Source organism: Salmo trutta, chromosome 8, assembly GCF_901001165.1.
Source record: "Salmo trutta chromosome 8, fSalTru1.1, whole genome shotgun sequence".
Lineage (NCBI taxonomy): Eukaryota > Metazoa > Chordata > Actinopteri > Salmoniformes > Salmonidae > Salmo > Salmo trutta.
The window spans coordinates 50,489,052-50,515,929 of record NC_042964.1 but is presented as its reverse complement, the minus strand read 5'-3'; the positions used below and the strand labels follow the sequence as shown (position 1 = coordinate 50,515,929).

The 26,878-nt window shown below is 48.3% G+C and overlaps 1 protein-coding gene across 8 annotated transcripts in view; it reads right to left on the bottom strand.

The window, feature by feature from the left end:
* The window catches only part of LOC115199164 (neuron navigator 3), a 389,962-nt gene that overhangs the window by 161,915 nt on the left and 201,169 nt on the right, over nt 1-26,878 (bottom strand). For all 8 annotated transcript variants that reach the window (XM_029761788.1, XM_029761784.1, XM_029761785.1 and 5 more), the window contains exons 2-3: nt 11,129-11,246; nt 10,185-10,237 (exon numbers count right to left, since the gene is read on the bottom strand). In XM_029761788.1, the coding sequence (XP_029617648.1) occupies nt 10,185-10,237; nt 11,129-11,246 (171 nt within the window). The remainder of the gene's footprint in view (nt 1-10,184; nt 10,238-11,128; nt 11,247-26,878) is intronic.

Sequence of the window (26,878 nt, the reverse complement as noted above, 5' to 3'; positions counted from 1 at the left end):
ATCCAAAGTGGGCGACAGCTTATAAGCCATGAATCAAAATGGAGTCGCTCAAGCGGTCTACTGCCATTGATGGGCACGGCTGGCACAAACGACTGGCACATTACAGCAGAGGGGGCTTCTATACCACATCAACCCAGGGTAATCAAATCCAATGTAAGGAGCCGGCTCCAATCTAATAACAGTCAAGCTCTGGATAGCAGGTGTGTGAGGGTTAATATAATATTAGTCAAGCTCTGGACAGCAGGTGTGTGAGGGTTAATCTAATATCAGTCAAACTCTGGACAGCAGGTGTGTGAGGGTTAATCTAATATCAGTCAAGCTCTGGACAGCAGGTGTGTGAGGGTTAATCTAATATCAGTCAAGCTCTGGATAGCAGGTGTGTGAGGGTTAATCTAATATCAGTCAAGCTCTGGATGGTGGGTGTGTGAGGGTTAATCTAATAACAGTCAAGCTCTGGATAGCAGGTGTGTGAGGGTTAATCTAATAACAGTCAAGCTCTGGATAGCAGGTGTGTGAGGGTTAATCTAATATCAGTCAAGCTCTGGATAGCAGGTGTGTGAGGATAAATGGGGTTGTTGCATATCTTAGTTACTCAATATAGATTTTGGGTGACAGTCCTAATCATCTCCAATGACTGGTTCTTTCATACGGCTGTCAGAGAGGGCAGGTTTTACACAAACCATTGAAACTTGGGAAATATACCGTCTCTTTCCTATGTTAATGCACTTGTGTTTTATTTTATTTCCCCTGTTCCTCAGTGTAAAGAGGACTTCATTAATAGTTATGTTAGTTATTTCGCAGCTTTAGCAGAGCGGGCAAGCTTCTTATTGGGGCTGGAGAATTCCTACATTGAATTGTCTTGCTGAATGTTTTCAAATGATATCAAAGAGGACTTTATTCCACCATTGTATTCATTTTCTTGAAGACGAATACAGAAACACAGGGAACTCTGGTCTGCAAAAATACAACCCTGTTCAAAAATACACAAATAGAATAGCCAAGAGGAATTTTTTCAGCCATTAAAATTCATTCAGCATTAGTATAATCCGTCAACCAGTAGTATCCACAGCTTGGTAGCTAAGAATTCACCCCTACCACTATGACTTCCTCATACGTGTGCCCAGCAGTGCAACAATGCAGGCGGAAGTTGCTGTCGACAGGCTACAATGGGAGCTCTGTCTATCGTGTCTGAGGCTCATCACAGAGGGGACCAGCAGGGTCAAGTGTTGGCATCTGAAAATGTCTGTCTACATAACCTGCTGGCCAGTCAAGTAGCAAGGTGGGAAATGCCTTCCCAGCTCGCACCATTTCTTGCCACCGACGACCTCACACGACCCCCAATACCTACCGAGCCAAACTAAATGGTGGGTGCATCCCAAATAGCATCTCTATTACATAAATAGTGCACTACGTTTGACCAGGGTGCCATTTAGGATAAATCCCATGTCTCTGCTCCAGGGCTGAGACTTTAGAGGAAAGGACATTGTGACGATCCTCACAACTGATTGAAACTGTAACACTACACCTATCACACTGAAGGTGATTGAGAGGGTGGCTGTGTCGAGACAGTTAAAGGCAGAATGGAACTAAATAAAAGTCGTAAGGAAAAGTGAAGGGTCTTTTTCAGAGCTGAAATCTCTTGGAGCGTAAATGGACTGTCCATAAAAAAAGTATTTTGGGAAGTGTACCATATTTATGGAGAACACGAGGGAAAGCGAGATGGAGGCAAAGAGGGAGAGAGAGAAAGAAAGAGTGACAGACAGATGGAGGCGGTCAGGAACTACAGCTTTGTCAGAGAGAGAACAGAGATAGATCAAAGGTTAGCAATCCCCTGGCAGAACCTTTTTAACAAGTCAGCTTTTTCCCCTTTTAACAGGACATCCGTCGAGCCCTCTTTTTTATAATGAGAGATTAAAAGAGTCCATGTGGGGTATAACTGGGACATAACAGGCCTGTAGGTGTTCCCTCTTCAGTTCTAGAATAGTCTACTGTGTAGACACATGAAAGTGTTGGCCCCACCCCCAGAAAAATTGTCCTCCCATGGCCTGGACTTCATGGAGGAAGAATGGAAATTGGATGAGGGTTTGGAGCAAATCCATGGCAGTGAGCAATGAGATAGAAACTCAAACAGAGACGCACAGCTTCAATCCTCCACAGACCAGCTGATTGTCATTCATTTAACTAGGCACATATTTCTACCTGGGAGAGGTGCGTGCGCTGCCAATGGATAACATTCATCAAGTAAGTGGGACAGAGAAAGGAAAAGCAGCAGGACTGTAGAATACGACGGCCAGAGTTGTGACTAGAGAATGATTATATCCAACTCCATTTATAAATGGTGAAAACACTGTTCCAACTATCCAGCTGCTCACGGCAACTTCAGGTCAATTATCTATTGCAGGGGAATTCAACTCTTACCCTACGAGGTCCAAGGTACTGCTGGTTTTTCTGTTCAACCTGATAATGAATTGCACCCAGCTGGTATCCCAGGTCTAAATCAGTCCCTGGTAAGAGGGGAACAGTAACAACAAGTAGGGGAACTGGTTTTGAGGTCCAGATTTGAATGAGAGGGATAAATGGCATCATAATGACACCCAGGGACAGTCCCCAGCCTCGCATCATGAACATTCAAATGTCGCATCATTACCAGACCAACTGATCATCATCTCGCAAATCCAATAACCAACCTGTGCAATAAAACAGGGCAGATGTTGAACAGTGTAGCCACAAAGGAACTCACACCTACACTTCACACCAGGTATACATGATCCATCTAAGAGTGCGAATACCAGACTGTATTAACACTGACAGTGTCGGGCGAACGAGGTTAATGGGATGGGCGCGTGCTGCGTGTCCCTCATCCGTCCGTCTTGCGTCCCTGCCAACGGATTGGCCCCAGATGGCGCCGGGCTGCTTCACGAGTCCTTAACCAACACCTAACTCTGTTATACCTTCCATGTGACCATGTGACGGGAGAAGGAACCAACCAACCTCACTTCCACTGACTAATGCAGCCTGAGGCTCTCTCTGAAGGAAAAGACTAGGTTAAAGTGCTGCTCGGGGAAATCCGGCATCACTGCCTCAAGTCTGTGTAAAAATAAAGATAATCACTTTATTATCCCCACGGGGAAAGTTTGTTTACGGCGCTGTGCATACATTAAAACACATCACCAAGCATAGACGAAGGACATATGGAAACAATTACAGACAACTAATTCAATCAGAATAGCGATTCTATGATTCATCTGTAAAACTACACATCGGTACAGTGCCAACCACAGGGACACCGGGGCTTGTTAGACTCCAGCGACTTCAGAAGGACAGTGAACTGAGCACACGTCATGTCTGCGTTCTGCTGATGTGTGCTGCGGTGGACTAACGACGCCATAAATGAGCTTTATTTTTCTGCTGAACAGAGCCTTTTACAATCCAGGCTGTCATTCTCTGTCAGACCATCATTTCTTCACCAACGACTAAAGAAGAAGAAGACTGCTCCGTTCAAGGGCCCTGTTTGTTCATATCTAATTCCCCTGGCTACTCCATATACAATTAGAGAAGTGTCGCTGTCAGAAAGCCTTAGATTTAACAGTGGAAGAGAAGCGTGAAACATGCTGTGAGATGAAAGAGACGCTTAAAAGACGCGGAGCTCCGACGTGGTGTCTTAATGAACAGCGTGTGAGTTCCTCCCCACATGGCTAACCCAGTGTAAAGAGAAATAATCAGACTGTAATCCCTTTACACTGCCTTGTCCTTGAGAGAATCTCAATTGCATTTTCTTGATTCCTCGCATCCTCTCTCCTCGCCTCCTTCTCAAAACCCATTGGATGAAATGGGCAGAGGAACCTCCCCTCTGACCATTTCATCCAATGGGTTTTGAGGAGACCAACAACAAAAAAACACCCAGGAAAAATGTACTTACTATGACTGAGATATGTGGTTTTCCCACCAAACTATCTTAAGATGAATGCACTAACTGTAAGTGTCTCTGAGCGGCTGCTATATGACTCAATTGTAAATGAGAGAGGATGTGCTAGGAAACACATTTGAGATTCTTCTCTTGTTTGGCTCAGCCTGCCTCTGAAAAGCAGTCGTCCAGTCTCCCCACTGAGACTATATTGTACTGTGGGTCAGGATGTGGTCTACAGAAACTCAGTCTCAGTTCCCAGCAAACCCAACCCCAAACACACCAAGCGGCATGTTTGAAGAAAGGTTTGCTCGGAATTCCAGAGTCGACCACCGAGAATGGCATGCCCCTTGGAATCGCTACCATCCCTCACATGTAAAGTATTCAAGGTTTCCTCCCACGTTTTCTCACCCCTGGTACCCCCAGTTGGCAGGGATGCCATACCTCTTGCTCTTTCACTAATGGAGAACAAACGTGTTGGGGTCAGTTGATGTTCACTACTGGCTGGCTGGCCTTAGACGAGCTCCTAGCCACGTTCTCTTCCAGCCAGATCAACTAGCCGACATGAGCAGAGGCAGATCAATGGGAGAGAGTCTATTATGCAATTTAGTCGGTGAAGTATAGCTGGAGCCGTGTTGGAGAGAAGACTGTTCCTCCTACTTCCTCAGACAATAAGAGATGCTCCTCACCTGCTGAAAATAGTTTCTTCAGTGTTGTTCAGCTACAATCTCCAAAAAGCTCAATGAACAAGACTTAAGGAATGAGTCATTTCTCCGCTCAGTAGCGGTGATATAGATGGACTGACTCACTTTACATTACAGAGCCCTTAGTACAGTGTAATTACTCCAGTTAGTAATGTAATTACTCATTTTTACACTGTACTTCACCCTGTAGCTTAGGGTAAGGGTTGCTGCTGTAAGTCCTATGAAACAATGAGTAACTACAATATTATTAAGAGATTTTACACAGTGATAGCAACACTAACGTAACGTGTTATGGAATTGGACGTTTGCCTAATATGGATATCCGTAGGTAGTCACTGCAATGCCACGTTAGCAGTGTTCAGTTTCCTTCTTCAGTATCCCTCACATCATCCCATCCTGTCAATCGTCCACTATCAAGATGAATGGTATGTAAAGCCAGTCAGGTCCCCCTCACAGCACCTACGCTTCCCATCAACAGTAGAATACAGGGCTCTCCAACCCTGTTCCTGGAGAGATACCCTCCTGTAGGTTTTAACTCCAACCCTGTTCCTGGAGAGATACCCTCCTGTAGGTTTTAACTCCAACCCTGTTCCTGGAGAGATACCCTCCTGTAGGTTTTAACTCCAACCCTGTTCCTGGAGAGATACCCTCCTGTAGGTTTTAACTCCAACCCTGTTCCTGGAGAGATACTCTCCTGTAGGTTTTAACTCCAACCCTGACCCTGGAGAGATACCCTCCTGTAGGTTTTAACTCCAACCCTGTTCCTGGAGAGATACTCTCCTGTAGGTTTTAACTCCAACCCTGTTCCTGGGGAGAGACCCTCCTGTAGGTTTTAACTCCAACCCTGTTCCTGCAGAGATACCCTCCTGTAGGTTTTAACTCCAACCCTGTTCCTGGGGAGATACCCTCCTGTAGGTTTTAACTCCAACCCTGTTCCTGGAGAGTTACCCTCCTGTAGGTTTTAACTCCAACCCTGACCCTGGAGAGATACCCTCCTGTAGGTTTTAACTCCAACCCTGTTCCTGGGGAGAGACCCTCCTGTAGGTTTTAACTCCAACCCTGTTCCTGCAGAGATACCCTCCTGTAGGTTTTAACTCCAACCCTGTTCCTGCAGAGCTACCCTCCTGTAGGTTTTAACTCCAACCCTGTTCCTGGAGAGATACCCTCCTGTAGGTTTTAACCCTAACCCTGTTCCTGCAGAGTTACCCTCCTGTAGGTTTTAACTCCAACCCTGTTCCTGCAGAGCTACCCTCCTGTAGGTTTTAACTCCAACCCTGTTCCTGGAGAGATACCCTCCTGTAGGTTTTAACCCTAACCCTGTTCCTGCAGAGATACCCTCCTGTAGGTTTTAACTCCAACCCTGTTCCTGGAGAGCTACCGTCCTGTAGGTTTTAACTTTAACCCTGTTCCTGGAGAGATACCCTCCTGTAGGTTTTAACTCCAACCCTGTTCCTGGAGAGATACCCTCCTGTAGGTTTTAACTCCAACCCTGTTCCTGGAGAGATACCGTGCTGTAGGTTTTAACTCCAACCCTGACCCTGGAGAGATACCCTCCTGTAGGTTTTAACTCTAACCCTGGAGAGATACCCTCCTGTAGGTATTAACTCCAACCCTGTTCCTGGAGAGATACCCTCCTGTAGGTTTTAACTCCAACCCTGTTCCTGGGGAGATACCCTCCTGTAGGTTTTAACTCCAACCCTGTTCCTGGAGAGTTACCCTCCTGTAGGTTTTAACTCCAACCCTGACCCTGGAGAGATACCCTCCTGTAGGTTTTAACTCCAACCCTGTTCCTGCAGAGCTACCCTCCTGTAGGTTTTAACACCAACCCTGTTCCTGGAGAGATACCCTCCTGTAGGTTTTAACCCTAACCCTGTTCCTGCAGAGCTACCCTCCTGTAGGTTTTAACACCAACCCTGTTCCTGGAGAGATACCCTCCTGTAGGTTTTAACCCTAACCCTGTTCCTGCAGAGATACCCTCCTGTAGGTTTTAACTCCAACCCTGTTCCTGGAGAGCTACCCTCCTGTAGGTTTTAACTTTAACCCTGTTCCTGGAGAGCTACCGTCCTGTAGGTTTTAACTCCAACCCTGTTCCTGGAGAGCTACCCTCCTGTAGGTTTTAACTCCAACCCTGTTCCTGGAGAGATACCGTGCTGTAGGTTTTAACTCCAAACCTGACCCTGGAGAGATACCCTCCTGTAGGTTTTAACTCTGACCCTGGAGAGATACCCTCCTGTAGGTTTTAACTCCAACCCTGTTCCTGGAGAGATACCCTCCTGTAGGTTTTAACTCCAACCCTGTTCCTGGGGAGAGACCCTCCTGTAGGTTTTAACTCCAACCCTGTTCCTGCAGAGATACCCTCCTGTAGGTTTTAACTCCAACCCTGTTCCTGGGGAGATACCCTCCTGTAGGTTTTAACTCCAACCCTGTTCCTGGAGAGTTACCCTCCTGTAGGTTTTAACTCCAACCCTGACCCTGGAGAGATACCCTCCTGTAGGTTTTAACTCCAACCCTGTTCTTGGAGAGATACCCTCCTGTAGGTTTTAACTCCAACCCTGTTCCTGGAGAGATACCCTCCTGTAGGGTTTAACTCCAACCCTGTTCCTGCAGAGATACCCTCCTGTAGGTTTTAACTCCAACCCTGTTCCTGGAGAGCTACCGTCCTGTAGGTTTTAACTTTAACCCTGTTCCTGGAGAGATACCCTCCTGTAGGTTTTAACTCCAACCCTGTTCCTGGAGAGATACCCTCCTGTAGGTTTTAACTCCAACCCTGTTCCTGGAGAGATACCGTGCTGTAGGTTTTAACTCCAACCCTGACCCTGGAGAGATACCCTCCTGTAGGTTTTAACTCTAACCCTGGAGAGATACCCTCCTGTAGGTATTAACTCCAACCCTGTTCCTGGAGAGATACCCTCCTGTAGGTTTTAACTCCAACCCTGTTCCTGGGGAGATACCCTCCTGTAGGTTTTAACTCCAACCCTGTTCCTGGAGAGTTACCCTCCTGTAGGTTTTAACTCCAACCCTGACCCTGGAGAGATACCCTCCTGTAGGTTTTAACTCCAACCCTGTTCCTGCAGAGCTACCCTCCTGTAGGTTTTAACACCAACCCTGTTCCTGGAGAGATACCCTCCTGTAGGTTTTAACCCTAACCCTGTTCCTGCAGAGCTACCCTCCTGTAGGTTTTAACACCAACCCTGTTCCTGGAGAGATACCCTCCTGTAGGTTTTAACCCTAACCCTGTTCCTGCAGAGATACCCTCCTGTAGGTTTTAACTCCAACCCTGTTCCTGGAGAGCTACCCTCCTGTAGGTTTTAACTTTAACCCTGTTCCTGGAGAGCTACCGTCCTGTAGGTTTTAACTCCAACCCTGTTCCTGGAGAGCTACCCTCCTGTAGGTTTTAACTCCAACCCTGTTCCTGGAGAGATACCGTGCTGTAGGTTTTAACTCCAAACCTGACCCTGGAGAGATACCCTCCTGTAGGTTTTAACTCTGACCCTGGAGAGATACCCTCCTGTAGGTTGTTACTCCAACCCTGTTCCGGGAGATACCCTCCTGTAGGTTTTAACTCCAACCCTGTTCCTGGGGAGAGACCCTCCTGTAGGTTTTAACTCCAACCCTGTTCCTGCAGAGATACCCTCCTGTAGGTTTTAACTCCAACCCTGTTCCTGGGGAGATACCCTCCTGTAGGTTTTAACTCCAACCCTGTTCCTGGAGAGATACCCTCCTGTAGGTTTTAACTCCAACCCTGTTCCTGGAGAGTTACCCTCCTGTAGGGTTTAACTCCAACCCTGACCCTGGAGAGATACCCTCCTGTAGGTTTTAACTCCAACCCTGTTCCTGGAGAGATACCCTCCTGTAGGTTTTAACTCCAACCCTGTTCCTGGGGAGATACCCTCCTGTAGGTTTTAACTCCAACCCTGTTCCTGGAGAGTTACCCTCCTGTAGGTTTTAACTCCAACCCTGACCCTGGAGAGATACCCTCCAGTAGGTTTTATCTCCTTCAACCCTACTAGCTTCAACCCTAACCTAGCACACCTGATTCTAATCATTAGCTGGTTGATAATATGAATCAGGTTAGTTACAGCTGGGGTTGGAGTTAAAACCTACAGGAGGGTATCTCTCCAGGAACAGGGTTGGAGTTAAAACCTACAGGAGGGTATCTCTCCAGGGTCAGGGTTGGAGTTAAAACCTACAGGAGGGTATCTCTCCAGGGTCAGGGTTGGAGTTAAAACCTACAGGAGGGTATCTCTCCAGGGTCAGAGTTAAAACCTACAGGAGGGTATCTCTCCAGGGTCAGGGTTGGAGTTAAAACCTACAGGAGGGGATCTCTCCAGGGTCAGGGTTGGAGAACCCAGGTTTACTGACTCATATTAGCTCGATCACACAGACAACACCGGAGAGGCACATAGCATCTACTGCCAACCCAGCACAACATACAGTACATGTACACCTACATTCACTAACAAACTGTTCCTAGTCTGCAGCGATAAAACACACTCTGAAAACCTGTCTGCCACATCATCTCCAATTATCCTCTGTTACCTCAGTTGTTCCTGAATTGCCCTTTCACCCTCAGTGGCTTGCCTTAAATCCACCCAGTGTTTTCCTCTCTCCAGAGCTGCTCAGTGCAACACGGCTCCACCAGTGTGTCAGATGTTCCCTCTGCTCATGTCCCCCATATACCCTGAGCCACAAGCAGACGTGTTTCCTCAAAGTCAAGTTCCCCTCCCCACCACAGGGGCTGGCACGGCCTCTGAGGCTCATGCTGGATCAATGGGCTTTGAGTGACTGAGACAAAGAGTGAACATACACACACACACACACACACAGTCACGCATGTACACAAACCCACCCACCCACCCACCCACATTACACAGGCACACACACATTACACAGGCACACACACATAAACAGGCACCTCCTCCAGCACAACTCATTTAGGGACAGGGGTGGCTGGCGTCTGGACCTGCATTTCTGTGGGCTTGTAGGGGAGAGCCCTTAGTGACCAGTGTGTCACAGTAGACCAGACCCAGCTCTAGCCACAAACACAGGGCTTTGGCCAAACACCAACCCTGTTGGGTTTACAGTAAGTCAGAAGCCTGGTCTGTAATCCCCCTTCAGAATCCATTAAAACTACACTCAGACTACACGGCAATACAGCTAGCTAAGTCGCTTTTAATTACACTAGTGTAAAAGATGCCAAACCAGACAGACAAAGTGAGAGAACCCACTGAATTATAGTTAGATTGAGAGGTAATCGTCAAGCTGTGGGCTGTGTGCAATTAGACATTATGCATTTAGAGTCACATCATTGAAAGAGTATATTCTTGGCTAAGAGATTTTTGCAATTAGGACCATAGCAGTAAGCCTTCTGTGGTCTCTGAATAGTACTGTTATGTTTCCTGCATTACAATCAAACATGTTCATGACAGTACCCTGAAAGACCTACAAAACATGTCCTCAAGTACACAGACTGCAATTCTTAACCAGGCCAACGTTTTCAATACCATGACAGCAAAAATAAAAAGAGAAATAATACTATCACCTCCACAAGAAGAAAGGTGAACTAGCAGACTCACCATGTGTGATTGACTCCTGGGGCTGGCATTGATGTCCTCCACTTTCTCATTAGCTGGAAGAAGAACAACAACAAAAAACTTAAGTGTGAAACCTTCCCACAAGAAGAAGTGCCTAAACACACAGTGGCATCAGTGACCCTTCTGAGTTAGGGGACTTCTAGTCTAGTCTGGTGGAGGAGCCCTTACAGAGTTCAGCAACAGGAAGAGCATGGATCTCTCTCCCTGTGTGTGTGTGTGTGTGTGTGTGTGTGTGTGTGTGTGTGTGTGTGTGTGTGTGTGTGTGTGTGTGTGTGTGTGTGTGTGTGTGTGTGTGTGTGTGTGTGTGTGTGGTCATGCGATTCTGTGTGTGTGTGGACGTGTGATTCTGTGTGTGTGTGTGTGTGTGTGTGTGTGTGTGTGTGTGTGTGTGTGTGTGTGTGTGTGTGTGTGTGTGTGTGTGTGTAGTAATGCCCCCTGCCCAACCACGGAGCAGTGAAAGTTTGGGAAAAGAAAAGTCTCTGCTAATTCATCAGCTGCTGCCTGAGTGTTACTGACGTGGGATCTCAGGCCTTTGTCTGTTGTGGAGAGCAGGGGTAAAGTTTCAAGACAGCCCGGGAGGTGGGAAAAAGAGAGAGGCAGAGCATCAACACCAGCCACTCTAGGCTAGCTAAAAGATACACATGGGAGACACATGGTTCAGTAGAGCAGGACTAGTTTACAGTCTGTGTGTAGTGGGCTGCCAGGGCTGGAGCTCCTCTCCTGACAGAGACCAGTTGGAAATGAAGATAAAGCCTTTGTGTTCTGTCTAAATGCCTGGACCGTTACGTTTTATAGCTGGGTATATGGAGAGTTTCCCTCAGCCTAACAAGTGAGGTTAAGTAAGGAGTGTGTGTGTGTGTGTGTGTGTGTGTGTGTGTGTGTGTGTGTGTGTGTTTGTGTGTGTGTGTGTGTGTGTGTTCTCTCACCTATGATCTGGATGATTTCTGCCAGCAGAACTCCGTCAGCAATGTCTATGGTCAGGTCCTTGATGAGTCGAGGGCAGCCAGACTTGGTCAGGTAGTGGTTGGCCCAGTCTGTATAAATCTACAACATAGAAGACAATATGGGGTAAGGGTGGGATCTATAACTGTAGACAAAGAGAAAGGAGAGAGAATGAGAGAGAGAGAAAGGAGAGAGAGCGAGAGAGAGAGAAAGGAGAGAGAGAGAGAGAGAGAGAGAGACACACCGATGGAAGCTGGCAGGATCTTCAGCTTTATCAGCGAGAGACAGAGACAGAGAGAGAGAGGGAGAGAGACAGAGAGAGAGAGAGACAGAGACAGAGACAGAGAGAGAGAGAGAGACAGAGACAGAGAGAGAGACAGAGAGAGAGACAGAGAGAGAGAGAGACAGAGAGAGAGACAGAGAGAGAGAGAGAGAGAGAGAGAGAGAGAGAGAGAGAGAGAGAGAGAGAGAGAGCGAGCAAAAGAGCGAGACAGAGCGGGAGAGAGGAGAGAGTGAAAGTTCTACAACTTGATCTGAGTGCTTGGCATTTCCTATTTGAGGTATGAGTCAGGTTTGTTTTAGTACCACGGTCACTGCTGACCTCGACCACACAGAATAACAAACACAGGCTTCCTTAGTCCTCCTACATCCCAGAATCAGACTGCCCAGTTCCATCTCAACATAAGTAGCACACAGCACACCAGTGAGTATTAACCAAACAGTGGATTCCCAATACATCTCTCCAACACAAACACAAATATTTGATCAAAGACAGACGCTTACATCATGAGGATGACTCGCTGGATTTATGAGCACAGTCTGCAGGACTGGGAAGGAGATCAGATCAGCCTTTTAAAGAAGAGATCCGACCTGCTACTAACGCATCACCAGCGGGACGTTTAACTGCTGTTACTGTCGGTCTTGCAATAGAATCCATAAACCGATTAGGACCAGGACAATGCCAGTATAGTGGTATCGTGGCTAGGAAACAAAACAGCAAACGGATTTCACTTCTTTAGGAAAACAGCCCTAATGATGGAAACAAACATCATTATGTTGTCATCCAGAGTCACATTTATTTATTTTCCAACTTATAGGACACAATATGTTACATACAGCAGGTTTTTAAAGAACCAAAGAGTTGTTTGTTTCATGTTTTCATTTTTGCCATGGAAAAAACTTTGTGATACTGGTATCGTCACGGCCCTCAAACCAATATGTTGATTTGTTAGCTATGTACTGTACTGGTGATTGAAACTAACAGCTGCAGAGATTTTGACGAGGTCTGTTAGGGGGCATTTCTACAACTCTCTTCAGGCAGTCCCCTATCTAGCTCGCTGCACACTCATTTTGAGGGGATCATCTTTTCATACTATCTATCTGCCTGCAGGAGGAGGGAACCACAGGGAGGGCAGGATGAACAAAAGTGTCTGCAGCGTTTTCAGAGCAGCGAGGCCGTACGTTACTCATGGAAATACTCAGAGACAGACACAGAAGGGCTCTTCTTCTTCTTCCCTGACAGACTTTATTTCCACCGGGTTCTCTGGGGGTACTTTGAAAAAGGCGTACCTCAGGGGTCCGTTGTGGAGCCACTCAAAGATGCAAGCCACCATACCAGAGCCTCACGCTCTTCTTGTTATCCTCAGATTAATTCAAAAAAGCAAGAGGGCTGTTTTTTTTCATATCCTACGTGTGTTTGTGTGAGGACTCAAAATCCGCTTAGGGCCTCTGTGGAGGGGTTTTGTCTGTGACTTTCAGTCCACTGGTGGTCTACTAATAATGCCATTGACTGAAACTCAGTTAAAACCACTTCAATATCACCAAAGAAGCGGTTTTAAAAGGAACACTTGATAGAGAGATTAAAAGATGTTCGTATATGCAGATTATAGGCACTTTACATCTCCCAGCCTATGGTTCCCATTTCCCAGCAACTCCCTCATAAAAACCAAGCTCCTTATTAGGAAATTATCCCTTTTCCCCCCTCTGCCTCACACACTGCTCCCAATTAACGGTGTTTCTCGCTCTTTCAGGGAACGGGGCACGTATCCTTCAAAGACAACTCCTTTCAAAGGTTTTGTCTGTTGTGGTTTTGTTCGCCGGTTTCTCTCTGGTGAGGGAGGCATTAAAGAGAACCAGGGAGAGGCGGGAAGCACCTTCGTTAGACACACACACACACACACACACACACACACACACACACACACACACACACACACACACACACACACACACACACACACACACACACACACACACACACACAGCACGTGTTGGAGTACAGTACACACACTTTTAAACCAGGTCCCACTAGGCCTCACCACCACTACTGCCTGAGGAGGGGGAACAACCACAGTGTGGAGAAGAGCCTCACATTCCGACACCTCTGGTCACGGAAGCCGCGGGAAATACTATGACGGCCGAGGGATATGGAGAACGGACTGGGTTCATCACATCTCTACTAATTGCTTCGACAGATAATACCAAGTATGCACCGGGGCGGCCAGGGGCCGGGGTTTGGAATGCCAGGGGGTACAGTAAGTAACAGAAACTTCCTCAAAGAGAGGAGCCTGCAGAGGAGGAAGGTGCTCTTGATCCTCTGCACCACCTTCCTCCCTCTCTTCCCCCTTTCCCAAAAAATAAGAGTGAATCAGGAGAGTGCCGCATTGACACAATCACAGGGAGAGAGGGAGAGAGAGTTTCCTCTGCCAGGGATGTCTCTGGTAAAAGGGGAGTGTTCAATCAGCTTTTTGACACGAGTGGAGAGACACGAGGGGAGGTGTGCCTCATCAAGACGGATTCAATTAAATTCACCACAAGCCATTGTTTTGGTGAGCGAAAAACTGACTGCAACTGCATCTGTCAACTGGAGGAAACATTTGGAGTTGTTTGTTAGGGTTTTTCTGTCCAGCCAAACGTGAATTCCCACCGCCCAGCCAAACAAACAACATGCTCAACACTAGAATTAAATGGTGCTTATTCTCTAATGATGATTGCATAAATTGCCATCACATTCAGAAATGTTGGAATAATTGACAACCTGAAAAGCTAGGGGGGCTCCATGGTGTTAAACAACATTCCACTATTCCTACGCCACAAAATGGCACCCTATGCTGTATAGTGCACTACTTTTGACCAGACCATATGGGCCTGCTCAAAAGTAGTGCACTAAATAGGGAATATGGTGCCATTTTGGGACACATCCTATGAAGTAAATGGGTCTGACAGAAAAGAGAAAAATGATTACAAAGCAGTCTCTAAATCAGATAATGTCATGGAGGGAAAATGTAAGGACACTGTAAGGACACTGGTTCAAGGTGAATCTATACCCCCCAATGCATTCATTACAGCAAAGTTAGACAAACCAGCCAGTATGTGATCTGAACCTACACACAAACCACAACAACAGATTGACAAAGAACCTGCCTAGCCAACTTCTATAATTCATTTCAAACTCAACTAGGCAGCCAGCCTGAACCTACCCCTGTCTGAGACACTGACGATAAACATGAACAGCTTCTCATTCACTCTCCTCTTCCCTTTGTCTTCACTGTTGTTGCTGTTCATTCAGTCTCTTTAAGCCCCTTAAATAGAGAATCACTGTTCAACATTTCGTGCGTCACTGTGTCAGTTTCCCTGACTCATTATTTTATTTTCTTGCTAACAGCTCTGACTTGCAATTCTATCCAGCTAACAAACGGTGTCGGGCAACGTCAGAACAAACACTGACTGACAACGGCACGTCTAACAGAAGCCCTAACATCAGCCGTGCCACTCTCAGCGTTCATAGAGAATAATGACATCAGGACACACACACACACACCTCTCACGCACAAGCCCACACCCCCTTCTCCCTCCATCCAAGCTCCCCGGAGCAGTTACAATAACTATCTATTCTCCAGTGACGCTAGCTACAGAGCTGTCAATGTACCTGTTATGAAGCCATCTCCCTCAGCGTCAGGCTCCTGTACAGATAAGCAATCAGCTTTCACGCCAGTGTGAGAGTGCCTTGCGGCGAGCAGACTGCTTTACAGTCGGAGCACAATGCAGTGTCTATGGCTGCGCAGGTACTGCCGGCAACCTGCAGTGGCCCCTTAATACCTCCGGGGGGAGCCAGGCAGCTACCGAGGCGAGACAGAGCCTCAGGGCTTGAGGGACTGAAGCAGACCTGGCTGTGACTTTATACAGGCCAAGGGTATTCACTGTGCTGTGGAAGTCGAAGCGGTGGTCTTTTATCACTGATATGTGTAGCAGAGAAGGATGGGATTTAACACACGCACTCACAAATGCATGCACACACACACACACACACACACACACACACACACACACACACACACACACTCATTAACAACCAGTAGTTCATATGACGATGAGGCCAAACATGACACTGAGGTGAAGACGGACATATGAACTCACACACCTGCAAACACGCCACAGCAATAATATGTCCAATATGTCCAGGAGATTTGAGAGGAGGGCTGGGGGGATAAAGAGAGGGAGGTTGTGTCTGGGGTTGTGTCTGGAGTTGTGTCTGGGGTTGTGTCTGGGGTTGTGTCTGGGGTTGTGTCTGGAGTTGTGTCTGGAGTTGTGTCTGGAGTTGTGTCTGGAGTTGTGTCTGGAGTTGTGTCTGGGGTTATGTGTGGGGTTATGTCTGGGGTTATGTCTGGGGTTATGTGTGGGGTTGTGTCTGGGGTTGTGTCTGGGGTTGTGTCTGGGGTTGTGTCTGGGGTTGTGTCTGGAGTTGTGTCTGGAGTTGTGTCTGGAGTTGTGTCTGGAGTTGTGTCTGGGGTTGTGTCTGGGGTTGTGTCTGGGTTGTGTCTGGGGTTATGTGTGGGGTTGTGTCTGGGGTTGTGTCTGGAGTTGTGTCTGGAGTTGTGTCTGGAGTTGTGTCTGGGGTTGTGTCTGGGGTTATGTGTGGGGTTGTGTCTGGAGTTGTGTCTGGAGTTGTGTCTGGAGTTGTGTCTGGGGTTATGTCTGGGGTTGTGTCTGGGGTTGTGTCTGGGGTTGTGTCTGGGGTTGTGTCTGGGGTTGTGTCTGGGGTTGTGTCTGGAGTTGTGTCTGGATTTGTGTCTGGAGTTGTGTCTGGGGTTATGTGTGGGGTTGTGTCTGGAGTTGTGTCTGGAGTTGTGTCTGGAGTTGTGTCTGGAGTTGTGTCTGGGGTTATGTGTGGGGTTATGTGTGGGGTTGTGTCTGGGGTTGTGTCTGGGGTTGTGTCTGGGTTGTGTCTGGGGTTATGTGTGGGGTTGTGTCTGGGGTTGTGTCTGGAGTTGTGTCTGGAGTTGTGTCTGGAGTTGTGTCTGGAGTTGTGTCTGGGGTTGTGTCTGGGGTTGTGTCTGGGGTTATGTGTGGGGTTGTGTCTGGAGTTGTGTCTGGAGTTGTGTCTGGGGTTATGTGTGGGGTTATGTCTGGGGTTATGTCTGGGGTTATGTGTGGGGTTGTGTCTGGGGTTGTGTCTGGGGTTGTGTCTGGGTTGTGTCTGGGGTTATGTGTGGGGTTGTGTCTGGGGTTGTGTCTGGAGTTGTGTCTGGAGTTGTGTCTGGAGTTGTGTCTGGAGTTGTGTCTGGGGTTGTGTCTGGGGTTGTGTCTGGGGTTATGTGTGGGGTTGTGTCTGGAGTTGTGTCTGGAGTTGTGTCTGGGGTTATGTGTGGGGTTATGTCTGGGGTTATGTCTGGGGTTGTGTCTGGGGTTGTGTCTGGGGTTGTGTCTGGGGTTGTGTCTGGAGTTGTGTCTGGGGTTGTGTCTGGGGTTGTGTCTGGGGTTGTGTCTAGGGTTGTGTCTGGAGTTGTGTCTGGAGTTGTGTCTGGGGTTGTGTCTGGGGTTGTGTCTGGGGCTATGTCTGGGGTTATGTCTGGGGTTATGTCTGGGGTTGTGTCTGGGGTTGTGTCTGGGGTTGTGTCTGGGGTTGTGTCTGGAGTTGTGTCTGGGGTTGTGTCTGGGGTTGTGTCTGGGGTTGTGTCTGGGGTTGTGTCTGGAGTTGTGTCTGGGGTTGTGTCTGGAGTTGTGTCTTGGGTTATGTGTCTTGGGTTATGTCTGGGGTTATGTGTGGGGTTATGTGTGGGGTTGTGTCTGGGGTTGTGTCTGGGGTTGTGTCTGGGGTTGTGTCTGGGGTTGTGTCTGGGGTTGTGTCTGGAGTTGTGTCTGGGGTTGTGTCTGGAGTTGAGTGGGGTTGTGTCTGGGGTTGTGTCTGGGGTTGTGTCTGGGGTTGTGTCTGGGGTTGTGCTGGGGTTGTGTCTGGGGTTGTGTCTGGGGTTGTGTCTGGGGTTGTGTCTGGGGTTGTGTCTGGAGTTGTGTGGGGTTGTGTCTGGGGTTGTGTCTGGGGTTGTGTCTGGGGTTGTGTCTGGGGTTGTGTCTGGGGTTGTGTCTGGAGTTGTGTCTGGGTTGTGTCTGGAGTTGTGTCTGGGGTTGTGTCTGGGTTGTGTCTGGGGTTATGTGTGGGGTTGTGTCTGGGGTTGTGTCTGGGGTTGTGTCTGGGGTTGTGTCTGGGGTTATGTCTGGGGTTATGTGTGGGGTTGTGTCTGGGGTTGTGTCTGGGGTTGTGTCTGGGGTTGTGTCTGGGGTTGTGTCTGGGGTTGTGTCTGGGTTGTGTTTGGGGTTGTGTCTGGGTTGTGTCTGGGTTGTGTCTGGGTTGTGTTTGGGGTTGTGTCTGGGTTGTGTCTGGGTTGTGTCTGGGTTGTGTCTGGGGTTGTGTCTGGGGTTGTGTCTGGGGTTGTGTCTGGGGTTGTGTCTGGAGTTGTGTGTGGGGTTGTGTCTGGAGTTGTGTGTGGGGTTGTGTCTGGAGTTGTGTCTGGGGTTGTGTCTGGAATTGTGTCTGGAGTTGTGTCTGGAGTTGTGTCTGGGGTTGTGTCTGGGGTTGTGTCTGGGGTTGTGTCTGGGGTTGTGTGTGGGGTTGTGTCTGGAGTTGTGTCTGGGGTTGTGTCTGGAGTTGTGTCTGGGGTTGTGTCTGGAGTTGTGTCTGGGTTATGTGTGGGGTTGTGTCTGGGTTGTGTCTGGGGTTGTGTCTGGGGTTGTGTCTGGGGTTGTGTCTGGGTTGTGTCTGGGTTGTGTCTGGGGTTATGTGTGCACATGGATCTCTCGGTGCCCCTCCATCAGACGTCAAATCCTAACAGGACCCTCCACAGTGGGGGGTGAATTTGGGGATTGTGGGTCCTCACTTCTGAGGCAATGGGATGGGTCACCCCCCTGTCTGTTCAATGGGATGGGTCACCCCCCTGGCTGTTCAATGGGATGGGTCACCCCCTAGCTTTTCAATGGGTTGGGTCACCCCCCTGGCTGTTCAATGGGATGGGTCACCCCCCTGGCTGTTCAATGGAATGGGTCATCCCCCTGGCTGTTCAATGGGATGGGTCACCCCCCTGTCTGTTCAATGGGATGGGTCACCCCCCTGTCTGTTCAATGGGATGGGTCACCCCCCTGGCTGTTCAATGGGATGGGTCACCCCCCTGTCTGTTCAATGGGATGGGTCACCCCCCTGGCTGTTCAATGGGATGGGTCATCCCCCTGGTTGTTCAATGGGATGGGTCACCCCCCTGGCTGTTCAATGGGATGGGTCACCCCCTGGCTGTTCAATGGAATGGGTCATCCCCCTGGCTGTTCAATGGGATGGGTCACCCCCCTGTCTGTTCAATGGGATGGGTCACCCCCCTGTCTGTTCAATGGGATGGGTCACCCCCCTGTCTGTTCAATGGGATGGGTCACCCCCCTGTCTGTTCAATGGGATGGGTCACCCCCCTGGCTGTTCAATGGGATGGGTCACCCCCCTGTCTGTTCAATGGGATGGGTCACCCCCCTGTCTGTTCAATGGGATGGGTCACCCCCCTGGCTGTTCAATGGGATGGGTCACCCCCCTGTCTGTTCAATGGGATGGGTCACCCCCCTGGCTGTTCAATGGGATGGGTCACCCCCTGGCTGCTCCCACGGGTTTGCTAAGGAGGTAAAGCTGTCAGTGTGTGTGTTGGCTTCTGGCTGTACCCCTGTCCCTTTACTACAGCTAAACACACCCCCTCTCTCTTTCTCTCTCCCTCCCTCCCTCCCCCTCTCTCTGCCGTCTATCGCTCTCTCCTTTCCATCTCTCTTTCCTTTCCATCTCTCCCTCTCCCTCTCCCCCTCTCTCCCTCTCTCCCCCCTACAGGCAGGTCACAGTCGTCTAGACACAGACAGAGAGAGAGAATTGTCTGGCTAACAGAGAACATGACAAATGTCCCCCTCTCTCGGGGTCTGAGGGTTCTGCTGACATGATCACTGGTGACATGGTGTGAAGGTCGCAGCGACCTCCTAGCCTGAGTCACAAATGGCACCCTATTCCCTATATAGTGCACTATTTTCTATCAGAGCCCTATTGACCCTTATCAAAATGATTTCACTATAGTGAACCATTTGGGTCTCAGATCTTGCCTCCTTGAACAGAGTCGTACTCAGTGACAAAACGAAACACAACAGTCTTGATTTGGCTTACTGTTCCCTCTTAAAACAGTTAGTGGCTAATAGCTGGTAGATGTACAGTATATCTCATCAATACAGTCAAGGGAGTGTATAGTTATTGCAATGGGACTGGGATCAATATCCACATTAGAGACCACCTATTGGGTCTACACTGTATTAGAACATGATTGGATAGTAACCGAATGCTATTAGTGAATCGAGCACCAAGGAGTGACTGACATGGAGTCTATGGGTAGTCTATGGGTCATCTATGGGAAGTCTATGGGTCATCTATGGGTAGTCTATGGGTAGTCTATGGGTAGTCTATGGGCCCTGGTCAATAGGCTGCCATTAGAGACTCAGCATTACTCTCTGAGCCGATTCAGTCAAGGGGCTCTGACCACCCAGTTCTAATACAGGGTAATTGTATTTGAGGGTTGATTATATATAGGCATCTCTCTGCAATGTTACCATGAACCCTGGGGACCTGAGCCTCAGCAGTAGTACATGGAGATTGATGAAGAGAGGTACCGTTCACACTCCCATCAAAAATCCAAGCCTGGCAAAGAGATAATTCCTGCATAATTAAGCTCTACATAAAAACTGCATAAACTTGAGAGTGATGAGACCATAAAGTCAATGCACTGTGATGAACCGTCCTCAGAGAGCGTCTTTGTGAAGAACGGCGGAGTCAGGATTGGGAGTGATCAAGTGATCGACAGAAAAAAAACGCCCTGTCAGAAATCCCCCAAGACCAGAACGGACTGTGAAACCAAGTTGGACGGCCAGGAGACATATCCTTCCCAATGGGAAGGCCTTTCCACTGTTAACCTGTATAGACTACTGTTAACCTGTATAGACTACTGTTAACCTGTATAGACTACTGTTAACCTGTATAGACTACTGTTAACCTGTATAGACCACTGTTAACCTGTATAGACCACTGTTAACCTGTATAGACTACTGTTAACCTGTATAGACTACTGCTAACCTGTATAGACTACTGTTAACCTGTATAGACCACTGTTAACCTGTATAGACTACTGTTAACCTGTATAGACTACTGTTAACCTGTATAGACCACTGTTAACCTGTATAGACTACTGTTAACCTGTATAGACTACTGTTAACCTGTATAGACTACTGTTAACCTGTATAGACTACTGTTAACCTGTATAGACTACTGTTAACCTGTATAGACCACTGTTAACCTGTATAGACTACTGTTAACCTGTATAGACCACTGTTAACCTGTATAGACCACTGTTAACCTGTATAGACTACTGTTAACCTGTATAGACTACTGTTAACCTGTATAGACCACTGTTAACCTGTATAGACTACTGTTAACCTGTATAGACTACTGTTAACCTGTATAGACCACTGTTAACCTGTATAGACCACTGTTAACCTGTATAGACCACTGTTAACCTGTATAGACCACTGTTAACCTGTATAGACCACTGTTAACCTGTATAGACTACTGTTAACCTGTATAGACCACTGTTAACCTGTATAGACCACTGTTAACCTGTATAGACTACTGTTAACCTGTATAGACCACTGTTAACCTGTATAGACCACTGTTAACCTGTATAGACCACTGTTAACCTGTATAGACCACTGTTAACCTGTATAGACCACTGTTAACCTGTATAGACTACTGTTAACCTGTATAGACTACTGTTAACCTGTATAGACTACTGTTAACCTGTATAGACCACTGTTAACCTGTATAGACTACTGTTAACCTGTATAGACTACTGTTAACCTGTATAGACTACTGTTAACCTGTATAGACCCACTGTTAACCTGTATAGACTACTGTTAACCTGTATAGACTACCTGTTAACCTGTATAGACTACTGTTAACCTGTATAGCTACTGTTAACCTGTATAGACCACTGTTAACCTGTATAGACTACTGTTAACCTGTATAGACTACTGTTAACCTGTATAGACCACTGTTAACCTGTATAGACCGCTGTTAACCTGTATAGACCACTGTTAACCTGTATAGACCGCTGTTAACCTGTATAGACTGCTGTTAACCTGTATAGACTACTGTTAACCTGTATAGACCACTGTTAACCTGTATAGACTACTGTTAACCTGTATAGACTACTGTTAACCTGTATAGACCACTGTTAACCTGTATAGACCACTGTTAACCTGTATAGACTACTGTTAACCTGCATAGACCACTGTTAACCTGTATAGACCACTGTTAACCTGTATAGACTACTGTTAACCTGTATAGACTACTGTTAACCTGTATAGACTACTGTTAACCTGTATAGACTACTGTTAACCTGTATAGACCACTGTTAACCTGTATAGACTACTGTTAACCTGTATAGACTACTGTTAACCTGTATAGACCACTGTTAACCTGTATAGACTACTGTTAACCTGTATAGACTACTGTTAACCTGTATAGACTGCTCCCATGGGCATGACACATCTTCAAACCCCCATTTCTCAGAGAAACTCTCACTATCTTGTCTTCAGAGGAGAGTGGGCCTCCTATTCCACACAATCTGACTATGTAAGTGTCCCAAATGACATCCTATTCCCTATATAGTGCACTATTTTTGACCAAGGCCCATAGGGCAGCATCTCTCCACAGCAATATATATTTGGGGTGCGACCTTTGAATAGGTCCATAGTGAAGTGAACACCTTCTTAACCACACCAACTGTCAATCATTGCTGAGGCTGTGTGTGTTCCCCAAAAATTTGTCAGGCCCCGACTTGGTCGGTTTGAAAATGGATCTGTCCAATCATATCGAGGGGCGGCGGAGTTTGGTTTGTGTTTGATTCTGGCAAATCACAGACGCACATTCCTGGTGGATCTAGGTGATTTTCACTTAGACCTGATGAAGCCGTCTCGCTCTGAAGGAATGTCAGTTGGAATTCCCAGAATGTCATGAACTGTGCTTAACTTATCTCAATCTCTAGCTCCCTCTCCCTCTCACCCTCTTTCTCTCTCTCTTTCTCCCTCTCTCTTTCTCCCTCTCTCTTTCTCCCTCTCTCTTTCAGCTCTCTCTTTCTCCCTCTCTCTTTCTCCCTCTCTCTCTCTCTTTCTCCCTTTCTCCCTCTCTCTCTCTTTCTCCCTTTCTCCCTCTTTCTCCCTCCCTCCCTCTTTCTCCCTCTCTCTCTCTTTCTCCCTCTCTCTCTCTTTCTCCATCTTTCTCTCTCTCTCTCCCTCCCTCTCTCTCTACAAGTAAGGTCTGATCTTCAAAGCTACTGTAGTGTATTTACCCTTTCCTTGAGGATTTATCATTGAAACATTCAAGCTTCTTTTTAGGTCTAATTTGTACAATCATGACTTCGTCAGTCTCAAAATATTTGAATGTGCGGTCAAAAAGACACACGTAAGCTTTGATTAATATTCCCAAATTACATATCTGGCACGACAGTCCCTCATTTCGTGAAAACCCTGAGTGGGAGAGAATAAAATAATTGCATGGCGGGATGCAGTTTGGATGGATTCTGTTGTTGGATGCGCTCACACACGTCAATCAAGGATTCTCTCAGTACTGCAAGCTGACGCAAGGATGGACCTGGGCCAGTAAGGGGGGCCGAGGGGAGACAAATGGTGGATCACTGCGACCCAAAAAGCATATTTTCCTTATCTAGTGCACCAGGGTCCATAAGGCTCTGGTCTAAAGTAGTGCACTAGATAGGACATAGGATGCCATTTGGGATACATCCTGAGAATGACAGCCTCAGATCAGCCAGCAATTAAGCAGCTCGGTCGTGGAGCGATGACAACTCCTGCTGGCGCATCACTTCTCAGCTAGAGTCAGTCAGTCTCTCACTAACGCTATCCCTCCTCATCACACCACCAGTCAGCCAACCAGTCAGTCAGCGAGTCAGTCAGTCAGCGAGTCAGTCAGTCAGCGAGTCAGTCAGTCAGCGAGTCAGTCAGTCAGCGAATCAGTCAGTCTCTCACTAACGCTACCCCTCCTCATCACACCACCAGTCAGCCAACCAGTCAGTCAGCGAGTCAGTCAGTCAGCGAATCAGTCAGTCTCTCACTAACGCTATCCCTCCTCATCACACCACCAGTCAGCCAGTCAGTCAGTCAGCCAACCAGTCAGTCAGTCAGCGAATCAGTCAGTCTCTCACTAATGCTACCCCTCCTCCTCATCACACCACCAGTCAGCCAGTCAGTCAGTCAGCCAACCAGTCAGTCAGCGAATCAGTCAGTCTCTCACTAATGCTACCCCTCCTCCTCATGACATCACAAGTCAGTCAGTCAGCCAGTCAGTCAGTCTTTCTCACTAACACTACCCCTCCGCATCACACCACCAGTCAGCCAGTCAGTCAGCCAGCCAGTCAGTCAGTCAGCGAGTCAGTCAGTCTCTCTCAATAACACTACCCCTCCTCATCACACCACCAGTCAGTCAGTCAGTCAGTCTCTCTCACTAACACTACCCCTCCTCATCATACCACCAGTCAGTCAGTCAGTCAGTCAGTCAGTCAGTCAGTCAGTCTCTCTCACTAACACTACCCCTCCTCATCATACCACCAGTCAGTCAGTCAGTCAGTCAGTCTCTCTCACTAACACTACCCCTCCTCATCATACCACCAGTCAGTCAGTCAGTCAGTCTCTCTCACTAACACTACCCCTCCTCATCACACAACCAGTCAGTCAGTCAGTCAGTCAGTCTCTCTCTCTCTCTCACTAACACTACCCCTCCGCATCACACCACCAGTCAGCCAGTCAGTCAGTCTCTCTCACTAACACTACCCCTCCTCATGACACCCCCAGTCAGTCAGCCAGCCAGTCAGTCAGCCAGACAGTCAGCCAGAAAGTCTCTCACTAACACTACCCCTCCTCATCACACCACCAGTCAGCCAGTCAGCCAGCCAGTCAGTCAGTCAGTCAGCGAGTCAGTCAGTCTCTCTCACTAACACTACCCCTCCTCATCACACCAGCAGTCAGTCAGCCAGTCAGTCAGTCAGTCTCTCACTAACACTACCCCTCCTCATCACACAACCAGTCAGTCAGTCAGTCTCTCTCACTAACACTACCCCTCCTCATCACACCACCAGTCAGCCAGTCAGTCAGTCAGCCAGCCAGTCAGCATTTCTCAATAACACTACCCCTCCTCCTCCTCACACCACCAGTCAGCCAGCCAGCCAGTCAGCCACACTCACTAACACTACCCCTCCTCATCACACCACCAGTCAGCCAGTCAGCCAGCCAGTCAGTCAGTCAGTCAGCGAGTCAGTCAGTCTCTCTCACTAACACTACCCCTCCTCATCACACCAGCAGTCAGTCAGCCAGTCAGTCAGTCAGTCTCTCACTAACACTACCCCTCCTCATCACACAACCAGTCAGTCAGTCAGTCTCTCTCACTAACACTACCCCTCCTCATCACACCACCAGTCAGCCAGTCAGTCAGTCAGTCAGCCAGCCAGTCAGCATTTCTCAATAACACTACCCCTCCTCCTCCTCACACCACCAGTCAGCCAGCCAGCCAGTCAGCCACACTCACTAACACTACCCCTCCTCCTCACACCCCCAGTTAGTCAGTCAGTAAGTCAGTCAGTCAGTCAGTCAGTCTCTCTCACTAACACTACCCCTCCTCCTCACACCCCCAGTTAGTCAGTCAGTCAGTCAGTCAGTCAGTCAGTCTCTCTCACTAACACTACCCCTCCTCCTCACACCCCCAGTTAGTCAGTCAGTAAGTCAGTCAGTCAGTCAGTCAGTCAGTCTCTCTCACTAACACTACCCCTCCTCCTCACACCCCCAGTTAGTCAGTCAGTCAGTCAGTCAGTCAGTCTCTCTCACTAACACTACCCCTCTTCCTCACACCCCCAGTTAGTCAGTCAGTCAGTCAGTCAGTCTCTCTCACTAACACTACCCCTCCTCCTCACACCCCCAGTCAGCCAGAGAGAGAGAGAGAGAAAGAGCAGACAGAAGAACTCGCTGGGAGAGAGTGAGACAGACAGAGACAGATTTAAGTTGAGCTCGTCTCTCACTATCCTGCTTCCAATTTGCACAGCTAGAATAATAAACAAGCACTGACACATGGCTACAGCAGCTCCCTGAGAGACTCAAGCACTGACACATGGCTACAGCAGCTCTCTGAGAGACTCAAGCACTGACACATGGCTACAGCAGCTCCCTGAGAGACTCAAGCACTGACACATGGCTACAGCAGCTCCCTGAGAGACTCAAGCACTGACACATGGCTACAGCAGCTCCCTGAGAGACTCAAGCACTGACACATGGCTACAGCAGCTCCCTGAGAGACTCAAGCACTGACACATGGGCTACAGCAGCTCCCTGAGACTCAAGCACTGACACATGGGCTACAGCAGCTCTCTGAGAGACTCAAGCACTGACACATGGCTACAGCAGCTCCCTGAGAGACTCAAGCACTGACACATGGCTACAGCAGCTCCCTGAGAGACTCAAGCACTGACACATGGCTACAGCAGCTCCCTGAGAGACTCAAGCACTGACACATGGCTACAGCAGCTCCCTGAGAGACTCAAGCACTGACACATGGGCTACAGCAGCTCCCTGAGACTCAAGCACTGACACATGGGCTACAGCAGCTCTCTGAGAGACTCAAACACTGACACATGGCTACAGCAGCTCCCTGAGAGACTCAAGCACTGACACATGGCTACAGCAGCTCCCTGAGAGACTCAAGCACTGACACATGGCTACAGCAGCTTCCCGAGAGACTCAAGCACTGACACATGGCTACAGCAGCTCTCTGAGAGACTCAAGCACTGACACATGGCTACAGCAGCTCCCTGAGAGACTCAAGGAGAAGGGGATGCATTATGCATCTGTTATGGGTGATGACTGATCTGTAGCTTTTTCTACATGCTACAGAATCTCACAGACCATACACACAACACACACACGCTGTGTGTTCGGAAGTTTATGAGTTGTGCTTATAGTGTGTGTGTGTGTGTGTGTGTGTGTGTGTGTGTGTGTGTGTCACCACACCATGGTTACCGCAGTGTGCAGGTCTGAGGCAGTGTCTGGCTTGCAGGCTACAGGCTGTGATGTCACTTTGGCAAAGGACACAACCCCGCCCTGACAGAGAGAGAGTGAGGCGGCTAGGGGCCTTGACAAGCTAGGGCTACGTCCCAAATGGCTTTTCCCTTCATAGTGCACTACATTTGACCAGGGCCTATGGTGGTCTGGTCGAGAGGGAACAGGGTGCCATTTGGGACACTGCCTTGGTGAACATATTTTGGCCGCCCCGCCTCTCGCCTCTCTTAAATGACAGGTTCAGCTGGCTGTGACATCTCGTTAGGTTACCGAGATCTTGGTTGCGA